Source organism: Hyla sarda, chromosome 13 (assembly GCF_029499605.1).
Source record: "Hyla sarda isolate aHylSar1 chromosome 13, aHylSar1.hap1, whole genome shotgun sequence".
NCBI lineage: Eukaryota > Metazoa > Chordata > Amphibia > Anura > Hylidae > Hyla > Hyla sarda.
The window spans coordinates 44,206,137-44,222,442 of record NC_079201.1 but is presented as its reverse complement, the minus strand read 5'-3'; the positions used below and the strand labels follow the sequence as shown (position 1 = coordinate 44,222,442).

General features: G+C 43.8%; 2 protein-coding genes across 10 annotated transcripts in view; one reads left to right on the top strand and one right to left on the bottom strand.

Annotated features, from left to right (window-relative positions):
* Positions 1-9,463, bottom strand: part of CCDC40 (coiled-coil domain containing 40) — a 282,644-nt gene extending 273,181 nt beyond the window's left edge. The window contains exon 1 of the mRNA XM_056550062.1: positions 9,331-9,463. Within this exon, the coding sequence (XP_056406037.1) occupies positions 9,331-9,347 (17 nt within the window). The 5' untranslated portion in view covers positions 9,348-9,463. The remainder of the gene's footprint in view (positions 1-9,330) is intronic.
* Positions 9,464-9,771: 308 nt separating this feature from the next.
* The window catches only part of TBC1D16 (TBC1 domain family member 16), a 564,967-nt gene continuing 558,432 nt past the window's right edge, over positions 9,772-16,306 (top strand). For 8 of the 9 annotated variants that reach the window (XR_008849569.1, XR_008849568.1, XM_056550065.1 and 5 more), the window contains exon 1: positions 9,777-9,907. The gene's annotated coding sequence lies outside the window, so the exon portion shown is untranslated. Of the gene's footprint in view, positions 9,908-16,306 lie in introns of all 9 variants that reach the window. The other variant, XM_056550064.1, reaches the window with a different exon arrangement.

Sequence of the window (16,306 nt, the reverse complement as noted above, 5' to 3'; positions counted from 1 at the left end):
CAGGGTATAAGATCAATGGGGGACATGTATCATTATTTGTGTATGGTAGAAGCATTTTACCCCTTTTACCCGAATTCTAAATTATGTGCAGAAGAACTAAATTTATCAATCAAGCGCAATGAGCTTCATAAATTGCGGGTAAATGTAGTTATCTCCTCAATCCACTCTTTGGAAAATAGAATTGATGATTTAGAGCATCTTGCTACGTTAAGTCCAAGATGGCTTATATTTGCGCCAAAAAAACAGCTCTTGCGGCAAAATTTTTGGTGTAAAGGAAAAGTACGCAGTTAATAAATCCATGTGTACTATAGATGTCACTCCAAGGTACCCTGATTCAGCCACATCTGGAGGACATGCTCTACCAAAACGTGTGCAAAAAAATTCGCAAAAAAAGGGCTTGCACACGATATTGCGCAAAAAAATACACACAAAACAGGGGTAAAATCTTTGATACATGTCCCTTAGTGTGTGCAGTGTTATAGGTCCCTATGGGACCTATAACACTGCAAAAAAAAAAAAAGTGTAAAAAAAAGTTAATAAATGTGATTTAACCCTTTCCTTAACCCCTTAAGGACTGAGCCCTTTTTCACCTTAAGGACTCGGCCATTTTTTGCAAATCTGACCACTGTCACTTTAAACATTAATAACTCTGGAATGCTTTTAGTTATCATTCTGATTCCGAGATTGTTTTTTCATGACATATTCTACTTTAACGTAGTGGTAAAATTTTTTGGTAACTTGCATCCTTTCTTGGTGAAAAATCCCAAAATTTGATGAAAAATTTGAAAATTTTGCATTTTTCTAACTTTGAAGCTCTCTGCTTGTAAGGAAAATGGATATTCCAAATAATTTTTTTTTTATTCACATATACAATATGTCTACTTTATGTTTGCATCATAAAATTTACGTGTTTTTACTTTTGGAAGACACCAGAGGGCTTCAAAGTTCCGCAGCAATTTTCCAATTTTTCACAAAATTTTGAAACTCGCTTTTTTTCAGGGACCAGTTCAGGTTTGAAGTGGATTTGAAGGGTCTTCATATTAGAAATACCCCATAAATGACCCCATTATAAAAACTGCACCCCCGAAAGTATTCAAAATGACATTCAGTAAGCGTTTTAACCCTTTACGGGTTTCACAGGAATAGCAGCAAAGTGAAGGAGAAAATTCACAATCTTCATTTTTTACACTCGCATGTTCTTGTTGACCCAATTTTTGAATTTTTGCAAGGGGTAAAAAGGAGAACATTTTTACTTGTATTTGAAACCCAATTTCTCTCGAGTAAGCACATACCTCATATGTCTATGTAAAGTGTTCAGCGGGCGCAGTAGAGGGCTCAGAAGGGAAGGAGCGTCAAATGGTTTTTGGGGGGCATGTCACCTTTAGGAAGCCCCTATGGTGCCAGAACAGCAAAAAAAAACACATGGCATACCATTTTGGAAACTAGACCCCTCGGGGAACGTAACAAGGGGTAATGTGAACCTTAATACCCCACAGGTGATTCACGACTTTTGCATATGTAAAAAAAAAAAAAAAAATTTTTTACCTAAAATGCTTGGTTTCCCTAAAGTTTTACATTTTTAAAAAGGGTAATAGCAGAAAATACCCCCCAAAATTTGAAGCCCAATTTCTCCTGATTCAGAAAACACCCCATATGGGGGTGAAAAGTGCTCTGCTGGCCCACTACAGGTCTCAGAAGAGAAGGAGTCACATTTGGCTTTTTTGAAGGAAATTTTGCTCTGGGGGCATGCCGCATTTAGGAAGCCCCTATGGTGCCAGGACAGCAAAAAAAAAAACACATGGCATACCATTTTGGAAACTAGACCCCTCGGGGAACGTAAATAGGGGTAAAGTGAACCTTAATACCCTATAGGTGTTTCACGACTTTTGCATATGTAAAAAAAAATAAAAAAATTTACCTAAAATGCTTGGTTTCCCAAAAAATTTACATTTATACAAAGGGTTAAAGCAGAAAATACCCCCCAAAATTTGAAGCCCAATTTCTCCCGATTCAGAAAACACCCCATATGGGGGTGAAAAGTGCTCTGCTGGCGCACTACAGGTCTCAGAAGAGAAGGAGTCACATTTGGCTTTTTGAAAGCAAATTTTGCTCTGGGGGCATGCCGCATTTAGGAAGCCCCTATGGTGCCAGGACCGCAAAATAACCCCACATGGCATACTATTTTGGAAACTAGAGCCCTCGGGGAACGTAACAAGGGGTAATGTGAACCTTAATACCCCACAGGTGATTCACGACTTTTGCATATGTAAAAAAAAAAAAAAAATTTTTTACCTAAAATGCTTGGTTTCCCTAAAGTTTTACATTTTTAAAAAGGGTAATAGCAGAAAATACCCCCCAAAATTTGAAGCCCAATTTCTCCTGATTCAGAAAACACCCCATATGGGGGTGAAAAGTGCTCTGCTGGCGCACTACAGGTCTCAGAAGAGAAGGAGTCACATTTGGCTTTTTTGAAGGAAATTTTGCTCTGGGGGCATGCCGCATTTAGGAAGCCCCTATGGTGCCAGGACAGCAAAAAAAAAACACATGGCATACCATTTTGGAAACTAGACCCCTCGGGGAACGTAAATAGGGGTAAAGTGAACCTTAATACCCTATAGGTGTTTCACGACTTTTGCATATGTAAAAAAAAATAAAAAAATTTACCTAAAATGCTTGGTTTCCCAAAAAATTTACATTTATACAAAGGGTTAAAGCAGAAAATACCCCCCAAAATTTGAAGCCCAATTTCTCCCGATTCAGAAAACACCCCATATGGGGGTGAAAAGTGCTCTGCTGGCGCACTACAGGTCTCAGAAGAGAAGGAGTCACATTTGGCTTTTTGAAAGCAAATTTTGCTCTGGGGGCATGCCGCATTTAGGAAGCCCCTATGGTGCCAGGACCGCAAAATAACCCCACATGGCATACTATTTTGGAAACTAGAGCCCTCGGGGAATGTAACGAGGGGTTAAGTGAACCTTAATACCCTACAGGCGTTTCACGACTATAGCATATGTAAAAAAAATTAAAAATGTTTTACCTAAAATGCTTCTTTTCCCAAAAACTTTACATTTAAAAAAAGGGTAAAAGCAGAAAATACCCCCCAAAATTTGAAGCCCAATTTCTCCCCAGTATGGCGATACCCCATATGTGTCCCTAAACTGTCCCTAAACTGTTGCCTTGAAATACGACAGGCTCCAAAGTGAGAGCGCCATGCGCATTTGAGGCCTAAATTAGGGATTGCATAGGGGTGGACATAGGGGTATTCTACGCCAGTGATTCCCAAACAGGGTGCCTCCAGCTGTTGCAAAACTCCCAGCATGCCTGGACAGTCAACGGCTGTCCGACAATACTGGAAGTTGTTGTTTTGCAACAGCTGGAGGCTCCGTTTTGGAAACCGTGGCGTACCAGACGTTTTTCATTTTTATTGGGGAGGGGAGGGGGGCTGTGTAGGGGTATGTGTATATGTAGTGTTTTTTACTTTTTATTTTATTTTTTGTGGTAGTGTAGTGTTTTTAGGGTACAGTCGCACGGGCGGGGGTTCACAGTAGTTTCTCGCTGGCAGTTTGAGCTGTTGCAGAAAATTTGCTGCAGCTCAAACTTGCAGCCCGATACTTACTGTAAGCCTCCGCCCATGTGAGTGTACCCTGTACATTCACATTGGGGGGGACATCCAGCTGTTGCAAAACTACAACTCCCAGCATGCGCTGACAGACTGTACATGCTGAGAGTTTTAGTTTTGCAACAGCTGTAGGCACACTGGTTATGGATCACGGAGTTTGTGACCTTACTCGGTGTTTCAAAACCAGTGTGCCTCCAGCTGTTGCAAAACTACAACTCCCAGCATGTACGGTGCATGGTGTAAGGTGACTGCTGGGAGTTGTAGTTTGCAACAGCTGGAGGCACACCGGTCGTGAAACACTGAGTTAGGTAAAAAAAAAACCTCTAAGTTTCACAACCAGTGTGCCTTCAGCTGTTGCAAAACTACAACTCTCAGCAGTCACCGACAGCCAACGGGCATGCTGGGAGTTGTAGTTATGCAACCAGCAGATGCACCACTACAACTCCCAGCATGCACTTTAGCTGTTTGTGCAAGCTGGGAGTTGTAGTTATACAACAGCTGAAGGTACAAATGTGCCTCCAGCTGTTGCCCATAAGGGAATGCTGGGAGTTGTGGTGGTCTGCCTCCTGCTGTTGCATAACTACAGCTCCCAGCATGCCCTTTTTGCATGCTGGGAGCTGTTGCTAAGTAACAGCAGGAGGCTGTAACTCACCTCCTGCTGCTGCTCCATCGCAGGCTGTCCCTCGCCGCCGCCGTCGCTCCTGGGGCCCCGATCCCAACATGGACGCCGGGGATCGGGGTCCCCAGCACCCGGGGTCGTCTTCCCGCACCCACTCACGCCCTCCGGAAGAGGGGCGGAGCGGGTGCGGGAGTGACGCCCGCAGCAGGCGCCCTGATTGGTCGGCCGGTAATCCGGCCGACGAATCAGGACGATCGTGAGGTGGCACCAGTGCCACCTCACCCCTGCAGGCTCTGGCTGTTCGGGGCCGTCAGAGACGGCCCCGAACAGCCAGTAATTCCGGATCACCGGGTCAATGGAGACCCGATTGACCCGGAATCGCCGCAGATCGCTGGACTGAATTGTCCAGCGATCTGCGGCGATCGCCGACATGGGGGGGCATAATGACCCCCCTGGGCGATATGCCGGGATGCCTGCTGAACGATTTCAGCAGGCATCCGGCTCCGGTCCCCAACCGGCTAGCGGTGGGGACCGGAATTCCCACGGGCGTATGGATACGCCCTGCGTCCTTAAGGACTCGGGATGCAGGGCGTATCCATACGCCCTGCGTCCTTAAGAGGTTAATAAAAGTTCAAATCACCCCCCTTTTCCCATTAAAAAAAAACCATGTAAATAAAAATAAATATAAACATATGTGGTATCGCTGCATGCGTAAATGTCCGAACTATAAAAATATATAATTAATTAAACCGCACGGTCAATGGTGTACGCGCAAAAAAATTCCAAAGTCCAAAATAACGTATTTTTGGTCACTTTTTATATCATGAAAAAATTAATAACAAGCAATCAAAAAGTCTGATCAATACAAAAATGGTACTGCTAAAAACTTCAGATCACGGAGCAAAGAATGAGCCCTCATACCACCCCATATGTGAAAAACTTAAAAAGTTATAGGGGTCAGAAGATGACAATTTTAAACGTATACATTTTTCTGCATGTAGTTATGATTTCTTACAAAAGTACGACAAAATCAAACCTATATAAGTAGGGTATCATTTTAACCGTATGGACCTACAGAATAAAGATAAGGTGTCATTTTTACCGAAAAATGTACTGCGTAGAAACGGAAGCCCCCAAAAGTTACAAAATGGCGTTTTTACTTCAATTTCGTCACACAATGATTTTTTTTTTCCGTTTCGCCGTAGATTTTTGGGTAAAATGACTGATGTCACTGCAAAGTAGAATTGGTGGCGCAAAAAATAAGCCATCATATGGATTTTTAAGGGCAAAATTTAAAGGGTTATGATTTTTAAAAGGTGGAGGAAAAAACGAAAGCGCAAAAACGGAAAAACCCGTGGTCCTTAAGGGGTTAAAGTCTGTCAATGAAACCAGAACAGTCACAAGAGACAGGGTGTGAGTGGGTTCTCTACCTCTATCTATTACGATGCACACACAGTTGGAGAGATTTATCAAAAATTGTCCAGTGGAAAAGTTGACAAGTTGCCCATAGCAACCATATAGCTACTTTCATTTTCAAAAAAATGAGAGAAGCAATTTGATTGGTTGCCATGTGCAGCTGATCATCTTTTCTGCTGCACAAGTTTTGATAAATCTCTCCCAGTCAGTCAGAGAGGTTGTAAATCACACACAAATTTACCGTGCATACTCTGCTATACATATTGAGGGGCATTTACTAAGGGGTTTAGTCATTTTTTTCTGACTATTTTTGGCGCAAAATTGTCGCAATTGCGCCTACCCTATTTTTTGTGCGACTTTCTCTAGCAAGAGCTAGAAAGTAAAAAAAAAAATTCCCGCTTAATTTACGCAAGTTTTCAGTTTTTACTTTACTTTATTAACTGAGACAGTCGCAGTTGCGCAATAAACTGTCGCAACGGCCGTAAAAAATGACTAAATTTACTCCAGCTCCAACATGGAGCAGGAAAAGCTACTGCCGCCCGGGCTCCAACATACTTTCTCCCCGCTACTCTCACTGTGCTACCGGGACACTACAGTGATTTACATCCCACCCCTCTCACCTGCCAGCACCACACAACTTCCATCTGTCTGCTGTTGCAAGACTACAAGTCCCAGCATGCCCTTACAGTGAGGACACGCTGGGAGTTGTAGTCTTGTAGCAGCGGGAGCTGAGCGGCACGGGCGGGAGACAAGGGGGACGGGGGGTAGCGGGGAGGCCGTATGAGGAGCCCGGGTGGCTGCACTGTAATCTCAGCCCGGGCTCCTGCCCTGAGAGCCAAAGGCTTTGGCTGTCAGGGCATGCTGGGTGTTGTAGTTTTGCAACAGTTGGAGGGCCACAGTTTGCAGACCACTGGTGTGTGGTCTGTAAACTGTAGTCCTCCAGCTGTTGCAAAACTAAACAGCTGAAGGCGACCGGCGAAGACGTTCACTTACCCTTCCGAGGCTCCAGCGACGATCGCTGATGGAGATCGTCGGGCGGCAGTGTCGTGCAGCGCTGGATCCTACGGAAGCCGGTAAGTTGCCCAAGCTTCCCAACCAGCCTTTGGCTGTCCAGGCATGCTGGGAGTTGTAGTTTTGCAACATATGGAGGCAACCTGGTTGGGAAACACTGTTTTAGGCCAGTGTTTCCCAACCAGGGTGCCTCCAGATGTTGCAAGACTACAACTCCCAGCATGCCTAGACAGCCTTTGGCTGTCCAGGCATGCTGGGAGTTGTAGTTTTGCAACATCTGGAGGCACCCTGGTTGGGAAACACTGGCCTAAAACAGTGTTTTCCAACCAGGGTGCCTCCAGATGTTGCAAAACTACAAGTCCCAGGTTGGAAAACACTGTGCCTGGCCTCTGCCCCACCTTACTGTAAGGGCATGCTGGGAGTTGTAGTCCTGCAGCTGGGGGCAGGGGACAAGCTTGTCACTTGCCCACACATCTCCTGCACAACACAACTACAACTCCCAGCATGTCCTTACTGTAAGGGCATGCTGGCAGTTGTAGTCGTGCGGGGCGGGAGATGTGTGAGCAGGTGATAATAAATGTACTAACCTTTTTTTTTTTTTTCTTCTCATTTCAGATCCGTGTATCCTGTGGACTCCTTCGGATTCGGTGGACTACTTCGATGACCAGCGTTTTTCTTTGTTTGATTTTAATAAAATGGTTAACGAGGGCTTGTGGGGGAGTGTTTTTTTGTAATAAAATTTTTTTTAAACCTGTTGTGTTTTTTCCTTTCTTTACTAGACAGGCTTAGTAGTGGAAGCTGTCTTATAGACGGAGTCCATTACTAAGCTGGGCTTAGCGTTCGCCACAAAAACAGCTAGCGCTAACCCCCTATTATTACCCCGGTACCCAACGCCACAGGGGTGCCGGGAAGAGCCGGTACCAACAGGCCTGGAGCATCAAAAATGGCACTCCTGGGCCTAGGCGGTAACAGGCTGGCATTATTTAGGCTGGAGAGGGCCAGTAACAATGGTCCTCGCCCACCCTGGTAACGTCAGGCTGTTACTGTTTGGTTGGTATTTGGCTGAGAATGAAAATAGGGGGGACCCTATGCGTTTTTAAAAAAAAAAAAATAATTAAATATTTTTAAAAAAACGCATAGGGTCTCCCCTATTTTTATTCTCAGCCAAATACCAACCAAACAGTAACAGCCTGACGTTACCAGGGTGGGCGAGGACCATTGTTACTGGCCCTCCCCAGCCTAAATAACGCCAGCCTGTTACCGCCTAGGCCCAGGAGCGCCATTTTTGACGCTCAGGGCCTGTTGGTACCGGCTGTTCCCGGCACCCCTGTGGTGTTGGGTACCGGGGTAATAATTGGGGGTTAGCGCTAGCTGTTTTTGTGGCTAACGCTAAGCCCGGCTTAGTAATGGACTGCGTCTATAAGACAGCTTCCACTACTAAGCCTGTCTAGTAAAGTAAAAAAAAAAAAAAAAACACAACAGGTTTAAAAAAAAAATTATTACAAAAAAACACTCCCCCACAAGCCCTCGTTAACCATTTTATTAACATCAAGCAAAGAAAAACGCTGGTCGTCGAAGTAGTCCACCGTATCCGAAGGAGTCCACAGGATACACGGATCTGTAGAAGAAGTAACAAAAAAAATAAAAAGTGTAAGTACATTTAGGGAGAAAAAAACTGTGTTAAAAAAAATTTAATAAACACACAAACACACAGACACAGACACACACAGACACACACACACACACACACACACTAAATGCCGTTTACCACTATTCTGAGCCATGACTACAATTTAGCTATTGAATTATTTAGATGTGGTGAAAAAGCTAAAAAAAAACTATTCAGACAGCAGGAAAAAGGAACAGACTATTTTTTTCTACTACATGAAGTCAATTTCCCACTTTTGCCTATGTGTGACCAATTTATTAATGCCGTGCAACAATTTAGTAAATTTGTCGCACATAGTCAAAAATGAAGTAGAAAAAAACAGGGTAAAAACCAGACTACATAGTAAAAGATTAGAAAATGCCCCTCATTGACAGTACATGTGCAGTACTACACAAGACAACTGTGGGTAGGTAGGCCCTGTTGGGGAGATTTATCAATACCTGTACAAAGGAAAAGTTGACTAGTTGCTCATAGCAACCAATCAGATAACTTCTTTCATTTTTACAAAGGGCTCTGAAAAATAAAAGAAGCAATCTGATTGGTTGCTATGGGCAATTAGTCAACTTTTCCTCTGCACACGGTTTGATAAATCTGTGTACAGAAAAAGTGGTGCAGTTGCCCATAGCAACCAGATTGCTTCTTTCACATTTTAAAAAGGCCTCTGAAAAATTAAAGACGCAATATAATTGGTTGCTACCAGCAACTGCACCATTGTTCCTCCACACAGGTTTTAATAAATCTTCTCTGGGTAAAGATTTATTTCGCTGGCCTGCCATACCTCCACTTCTGCCCTATTAAGATACTTTTGATGTCAATGGAGTTGTCCCTGGTTGTGATCGCTAAAGCTCGGGATAGCCTAAAGCCCTGCGTTTCGGACCAAACCAACACGCTTTACATCGGCATCAAACGTTCCTGTCCCGCGATATTAACTCTTTATCAATTAGCATGGATAAGATTTAATATAAATTATCAGACAGTAGTTAACGCAGCACTTACCTCTGTGTTCCAGACATTGTCCTTGTTGCTAAGCGACAGTCAACTTCCGTATGAGGTGTGGCTTTCGCGGAACATACCAAAATCAAATGCGGAACGGGTGTGTGTTGTCTGTGTGAGATGTTTCTCTTGGCATTACTGTTTATGTCGTAATGTTTTTAAAGCATGTTTAAATTTCATGTTGATGAACAAGGAGGCTCATTTTACAGAGATGGAAGCCATGTGTAGACACCAGCGATGGTGTAGTACAGGGGTGTAACGTGGGTTACTGCAATACAACTGGGCTGACCTATTAGAACGTATCACCGAAGGAGCATGCTCTTACAGCACAGGACGTCGCACCCATGCTACAGAGTATACTGCTATCAAACACCTGTCATTGTCCGAGTATGTAACGAGACTGCCCAGTGTACCGCAGCCCCTGCCTTCTCCTACGTGTATTCTGGTGTAACAGGCTGGCAGCGAAGGAGTTACCCGGATCCGCCCCGCCCGTTCGGTGTATGCTGCTAGTGCTTCAGGCCAGACGGGGTAGCGTGACCCACTGGCAAAAAAACAGAGTGTCACCTGGAGAGCGGAGAAGGTATGTGGATAAATAGACGCTGGGCTTTATTTTTTAGGGATTTCAGTCATCCGGGTGATTCTCTATTCAATCATTACTGGATTAGGAACCTCAATAGCCCCAGACACCCTGTAGAAGTTTTTGGCTTACATTGTATTGGTAGTGATCCCATTGATTATAAAGTATAGAGGAGTATAGCGGGAGAAAAAGACGGTGCATTCACTAAATGTTTTTTTTCCCGCTATACTCTCGTCGTTTTAACAACTGCCCGCGTACTGCCGGTACAAAATGACAGTAGTATCCTTAAATGGGGAAATTTCTTTTAAAACCTGTCCAGAGGAAAAATTGCTGAGTTGCCCATAGACACCAATCACATCCTTTCTTTCATTTCTCAAAAATGAAAGAAACAATCTTGGTGCTGTGGGAAACTCCACAGCATTTCCTCTGGACAGGTTTTGATAAATCTGCCCCAAAGTTCTCAAATGTGAAGGGGGGGCAGGTGTCTTAACCTCTTCAGGACAAAGGGTGTATGCATACGCCATGCATCCTGAGTCCTTAAGGACGGAGGGCTTATGTATACGCCCGTGGGAATTCCGGTCCCTGCCCGTAACCGGTAGGGGTGTGAATCGCCAAGAATTTGGCGATTCGATTCGAATCGCGATACCAGTGTGGCGATTCGATATATCGCGATATATCGCGATACCGTCTAGGTGATGATACATCGCGATATATCGCCCACCTGGGAGCATTCATAGATCCCAATAGACGCCGCTGTCAGCTTTGACAGCGGCGATCTAGTAGTACTCCGGTGCTGCAAAATAAAATAAAACACACTTTATCTTACCTGCCAACGAGCCCCCGGAGCTCCGGTACAGGTGTTGGGTCCCCGGGCTGTATTCTTCTTACTTCCTGTTAGTCCGGCACGTCACATGGAGCTTCAGCCTATCACCAGCGGAGGCGGGACATCGCTGCGGCTGGTGATAGGCTGAAGCTCCATGTGACGTGCCGGACTAACAGGAAGTAAGAAGAATACAGCCCGGGGACCCAACACCTGTACCGGAGCTCCGCGGGCTCGTTGGCAGGTAAGAAAAGTGCGTTTTATTAAAAATTCCACATCCCTAAAAGAATCGATTCAAAAATATTTTGAATCGATTCTGTATCGGCAAATGAAAAGTCGCGATTATCGCGAGAATCGATTTTTTCTTACATCCCTAGTAACCGGTCGGGGACCGGACCGTGATGACTGCTGATATCTATCAGCAGGCATCCCGTGCATATGCCCAGGGGGTCCTGAGTCAATTGACGATTTTCGGCGGATCCGGGTCATACCGGTGTCCGGTGACCTGGAAAATCAGGGGGATCGGGGGTGTCCAAGACACCCCGGTCTCCCTGAAAGGATAGAAGTTTGGTGGCAGGGGTGCCACTCCTATCCCTGCTATTGGTCGTCAAGAAGCTACGACCAATAGCAAGGCGGGGGGGTTAAAGCTTGGTCCCCCTGTCTTTCCCACCAACGGAAATCCGGGCAAAATGGGGGAACTGTAGCGTGACCGGCAGCGGTGGAGGTCCCTTACCTGATCGGCTGCGGCGGGCAGCGATGACGTGCGGCTCCCTGGTGAAGACTACGGAAGCCGGTGAGTAGTTGGGGGGGGGGGGGGTAAAGTTTGGAGACCACTATACAGTGCCCCCAGATGTTGTAAAACTACAACTCCCAGCATACCCAGACAGCCGTTTGGGCATGCTGGGATTTGTAGTTTTGCAAGATTTAGAGGGCTGCAGTTTGGAGACCACTTTGCAGTGGTCTATAAACTGTAGTCCTCCACATCTTGCAAAACTACAACTCCCAGGATGCCCACACAGCAGTTTGCTGTCTGTGCATACAGTGATTTGTAGTTTTGCAACATCTTTAGGGCCACAGTTTGGAGATCACTGTGCAGTGGTCTCTGAACTGTAGCCCTCCAGATGTTGCAAAACTGCAAATCCCAGCATGCCCAAACAGCAAACAGCTGTCTTGACATGCTGGGATTTGTAGTTGTTCACCTACAACTGTTGCATAACTACATCTCCCAGCATGCACTTCGGTGATCAGTACATGCTGGGAGTTGTAGTTTTGCAACAGCTGGAGGCACACTGGTTGGAAAATACTGAGCTAGGTAAAAGAACCTAACTGAAGGTTTTCCAATCAGTGTGCCTCCAGCTGTTGCAAAAGTAGTTTTGCAACAGCTGGAGGTTTTCCCCCATGTGAATGTACAGGGTACATTCACACAGGCAGGTTTACAGTAAGTATCCTGCTTCAAGTTTGAGCTGCGGCAAATTTTTGCAGCGCAAACTCCTAGAGGGAAACTCACTGTAAACCTGCACCAGTGCGAATGTACCCTAAAAACACTACACTAACACATAATAAAGGGTAAAACACAACATATACACCCCCTTACACTGCCCCCCCCCCCCCCAATAAAAAACATCGTACGGCAGTGTTTCCAAAACGGAGCCTCCAGCTGTTGCAAAACAACAACTCCCAGCATTTCTGGACAGCCACTGACTGTCCAGGCATGCTGTGAGTTTAGCAACAGCTGGAGGCACCCTGTTTGGGAATCACTGGTGTAGAATATCCCTATGACCACCCCTACGCAATCCTTACTTTAGTCCTCAAATGCGCATGGCGCTCTCTCACTTCGGAGCCCTGTCGTATTTCAAGGAAACAGGTTAGTGTAAAAACAAAATAAAAAAAAAAATAAAACATTTTTTTTTTTTTACACTAACATGCTGGTGTTGCCCCATACTTTTTATTTTCACAAGAGGTAAAAAGGAAAAAAAAAAATTTGTAACCCAATTTCTCCTGAGTAAGGAAATACCCCATATGTGGGCGTAAAATGCTCTGCGAGTGCACAACAAGGCTCAGAAGTGAGCGCGCACTATATACATTTGAGGCCTAAATTGATTTGCACAAGGGTGGCTGATTTTACAGCGGTTCTGACATAAACGCAAAACAATAAATACCCATGTGACCGCATTTTGGAAACTACACCCCTCATGGAACGTAACAAGGGGTATAGTGAGCTTTAACACCCCCCTGTTTGACGAATTTTCATTACATTTGGATGGGAAAATGAGAATTATTATTATTTTTTTTTACTTACTAAAATTCTGGTGTTACCCTAAATTTTTCATTTTCACAAGGGAAAATAGGAAAAAGGCCCCCCCAAATCCCCCCCCCCCACATGTGACCCTATTTTGGAAACTACACCCCTCACGGAATGTAATAAGGGGTGCAGTAAGCATTTACCCCCCACAGGTGTCTGACAGATTTTTGGAACAGTGGTCCGTGGAAATGAAAAATGTAACTGCACCCTTAATTAAATTCTGTGGGGGGTGTAGTTTCCAAAATGGGGTCACATGTGGGGGTCCACTGTTCTGGCACCACGGAGGTCTTGGTAAATGCACATGGCCCGACTTCTATTCCAACCAAATTCTCTCTCCATAATGTCAATGGCGCTCCTTCTCTTCTGAGCATTGTAGTGTGCCAGCAGAGCACTTGACGTCCACACAATGGGGTATTTCCATGCTCAAAATAATTGGGGTTACAAATTTTGGGGGGCATTTTCTCCTATTACCCCTTGCAGAAATTTTAAATTTGGGGAAAAAACAGCATTTTAGTGGAAAAAAATAATAATTTATACATCCAACTTTAACTAAAAGTCGTCAAACACCTGTGGGGTGTTAAAGCTCACTGTACCCCGTGTTACGTTCCTTGAGGGGTGTAGTTTCCAAAATAGTATGCCATGTGTTTTTTTTTTTTTTTTTTTTTTTTTGCTGTTATGGCACCATAGGGGCTTTCCAAAAGCCAAATATGACTCCATCTCCTCTGAGCATTGTAGTGCGCCCGCAGTGCACTTGATGTCCACATATGGGGTGTTTCCATACTCAGAAGGGATGGGGTTACAAATTTTGGGGAAATTTTCTCCTATTGTAAAATTTTGGGGAAAAAAATCTGCATTTTGGTGAAGAAAAAAAATGTATTAAAGGGGTATTCCAGGAAAAAACGTAATTTACAATACTATTATGTAGCCACTTTAGTTTCCATGGCTAGACATTGGTGGTGCAGCCCCTGGTTGAATATTGAGAATTTTTATGTAGCTCCGTTTACAGTGAAGGACATAATATATGCTCCATTTAGGAATGCCTTACTGCCTCCTCTGCTCAACCCCATAGTTAAAGGGGTACTCCCGTGGAAAACTTTTTTTTTTTTTTTTTTTTTTTAATCAACTGGGTCCAGAAAGTTAAACAGATTTTGTAAATTACTTCTATTAAAAAATCTTAATCCTTTCAGTACTTATGAGCTTCTGAAGTTAAGGTTGTTCTTTTCTGTCTAAATCCTCTCTGATGAAACCTGTTCACGAAACGCCCAGTTTAGAAGAGATTTGCTATGGTGATTTGCTTCTAAACTGGGCCTTTCCCGAGACAGATGTCATCAGAGAGGATTTAGACAGAAAAGAACAACCTTAACTTCAGAAGCTCATAAGTACTGAAAGGATTAAGATTTTTTAATAGAAGTAATTTACAAAATCTGTTTAACTTTCTGGAGCCAGTTGATATATATAAAAAAGTTTTTCCCTGGAATACCCCTTTAATTTACACGTCCAACTTTACCGAAAAGTTGTAAAACACCTGTGGGGTGTTCAGGCTCACTGTACCACTTGTTACGTTCCTTTAGGGGTGTAGTTTCCAAAAATAGTATGCCAAGTGGTGTTTTTCTTGCTGTTCTGGCACCATAGGGGCTTCCTAAATGGGACATGCCCCCCAAAAACCATTTCAGAAAAACTCACTCTCCAAAATCCCATTGTCGCTCCTTCCCTTCTGAGCCTAAGGCTAGGTTCAGACTACGGAATTCCGAGTTCCGCCTGTGCCGACTGAATTAGTCGGCGCTAGAACCGCGTGGACACTGCAGTCTCCTATAGACTGCTATGTGCTCCACTAGGATTTCCGCTTGAAGAAAGAGCAACCCCTTTCTTCAGGTGGAAATTTTCAAGCGGATTTTTCATCCGGAATTTGTGAAGCGGAAAATCCGAAGTGTGTATTTGTGAACGGAAAACCAATCCCTACACTATGCATTATAGTAAGCGGAATTTCTGCCGGAACTTTCAAAGCGAAAATTCCGGCGGAAATTCTGTAGTCTGAACCTAGCCTTATAGTTCACCCACAGAACACTTCACATACACATATGAGGTATTTCCTTACTCAAGAGAAATTGGGTTACAAATTTTAGGAAGATTTTTTTTTCTCCTTTTACCCCTTGTAAAAATTCAAAAACTGGGTCTACAAGAACATGCGAGTGTAAAAAATGAAGATTTTGAATTTTCTCCTTCACTTTGCTGCTATTCCTGTGAAACACCTAAAGGGTTAACACACTTTCTGAATGTCATTTTGAATACTTTGAGGGGTGCAGTTTTTATAATGGGGTCATTTGTGGGGTATTTCTAATATGAAGGCCCCTCAAATCCACTTCAAAATGGAACTGGTCCCTGAAAAATTCAGATTTTTTAAAATTTTGTGAAAAATTAGAAAATTGCTGCTGAACTTTGAAGCCCTCTGATATCATCCAAAAGTTAAAACATGTCAACTTTATGATGCCAACATAAAGTAGACCTATTGTATTTGTGAATCAATATATAACTTATTTGGGATGTCCATTTTCCTTATAAGCAGAGAGTTTCAAAGTAAAAAAAAAGCAACATTTTCAAATTTTTCATGAAATTTTGGAATTATTCACCAAGAAATGATGCAAGTATGGACGAAATTTTACCACTAACATAGAGTTGAATAAAAGCAAATAATAGCAAACAGCGGCCGGCACTGTCACTGTAGACACCTATTTGCCCTTCTTTTGCAACAGCTGTAGACCTTGAAATCAGGACCACTAACTCTGAATCTTCCTGTGCTCTACCACCTTATTTAGCATAAAGTCCAGCAAACATCCACAAAAGAAGAAATGGAGGGAGCACTTAAGGCAAGGAAGGATCTTCACGTGATAACTTTATTCTTTACACATCGGTGCAATACAGGTGCTTCTATCAGCGCGACACCGCAAGCCCACCGACGCCTAATGATGAACAGCTGCTTTCACGCTGAACATGCATCACTTCTTCAGATCAACCCCTTCCGGTATCGGGGGGTAGGTGAAAAACACCTCTCCACCACACGTCACGGGAGGTGGCGTTTACAACATCTAAATACAATAAAAACAAGCAAAAACCTATTTTACAGACTTGTAGCAGAATCTAGAAAAATACATTCATTTCGAGTCTGTCATTCAAGCCTAGATTTCCTAGCGCATTTGTCTTCATAATCCAGGAGCCTTCCTTTTTCAATAGACTTATACGTGTATCAGTGCCATGCGCCGCAAACACTCTTTCAATGCCGAAA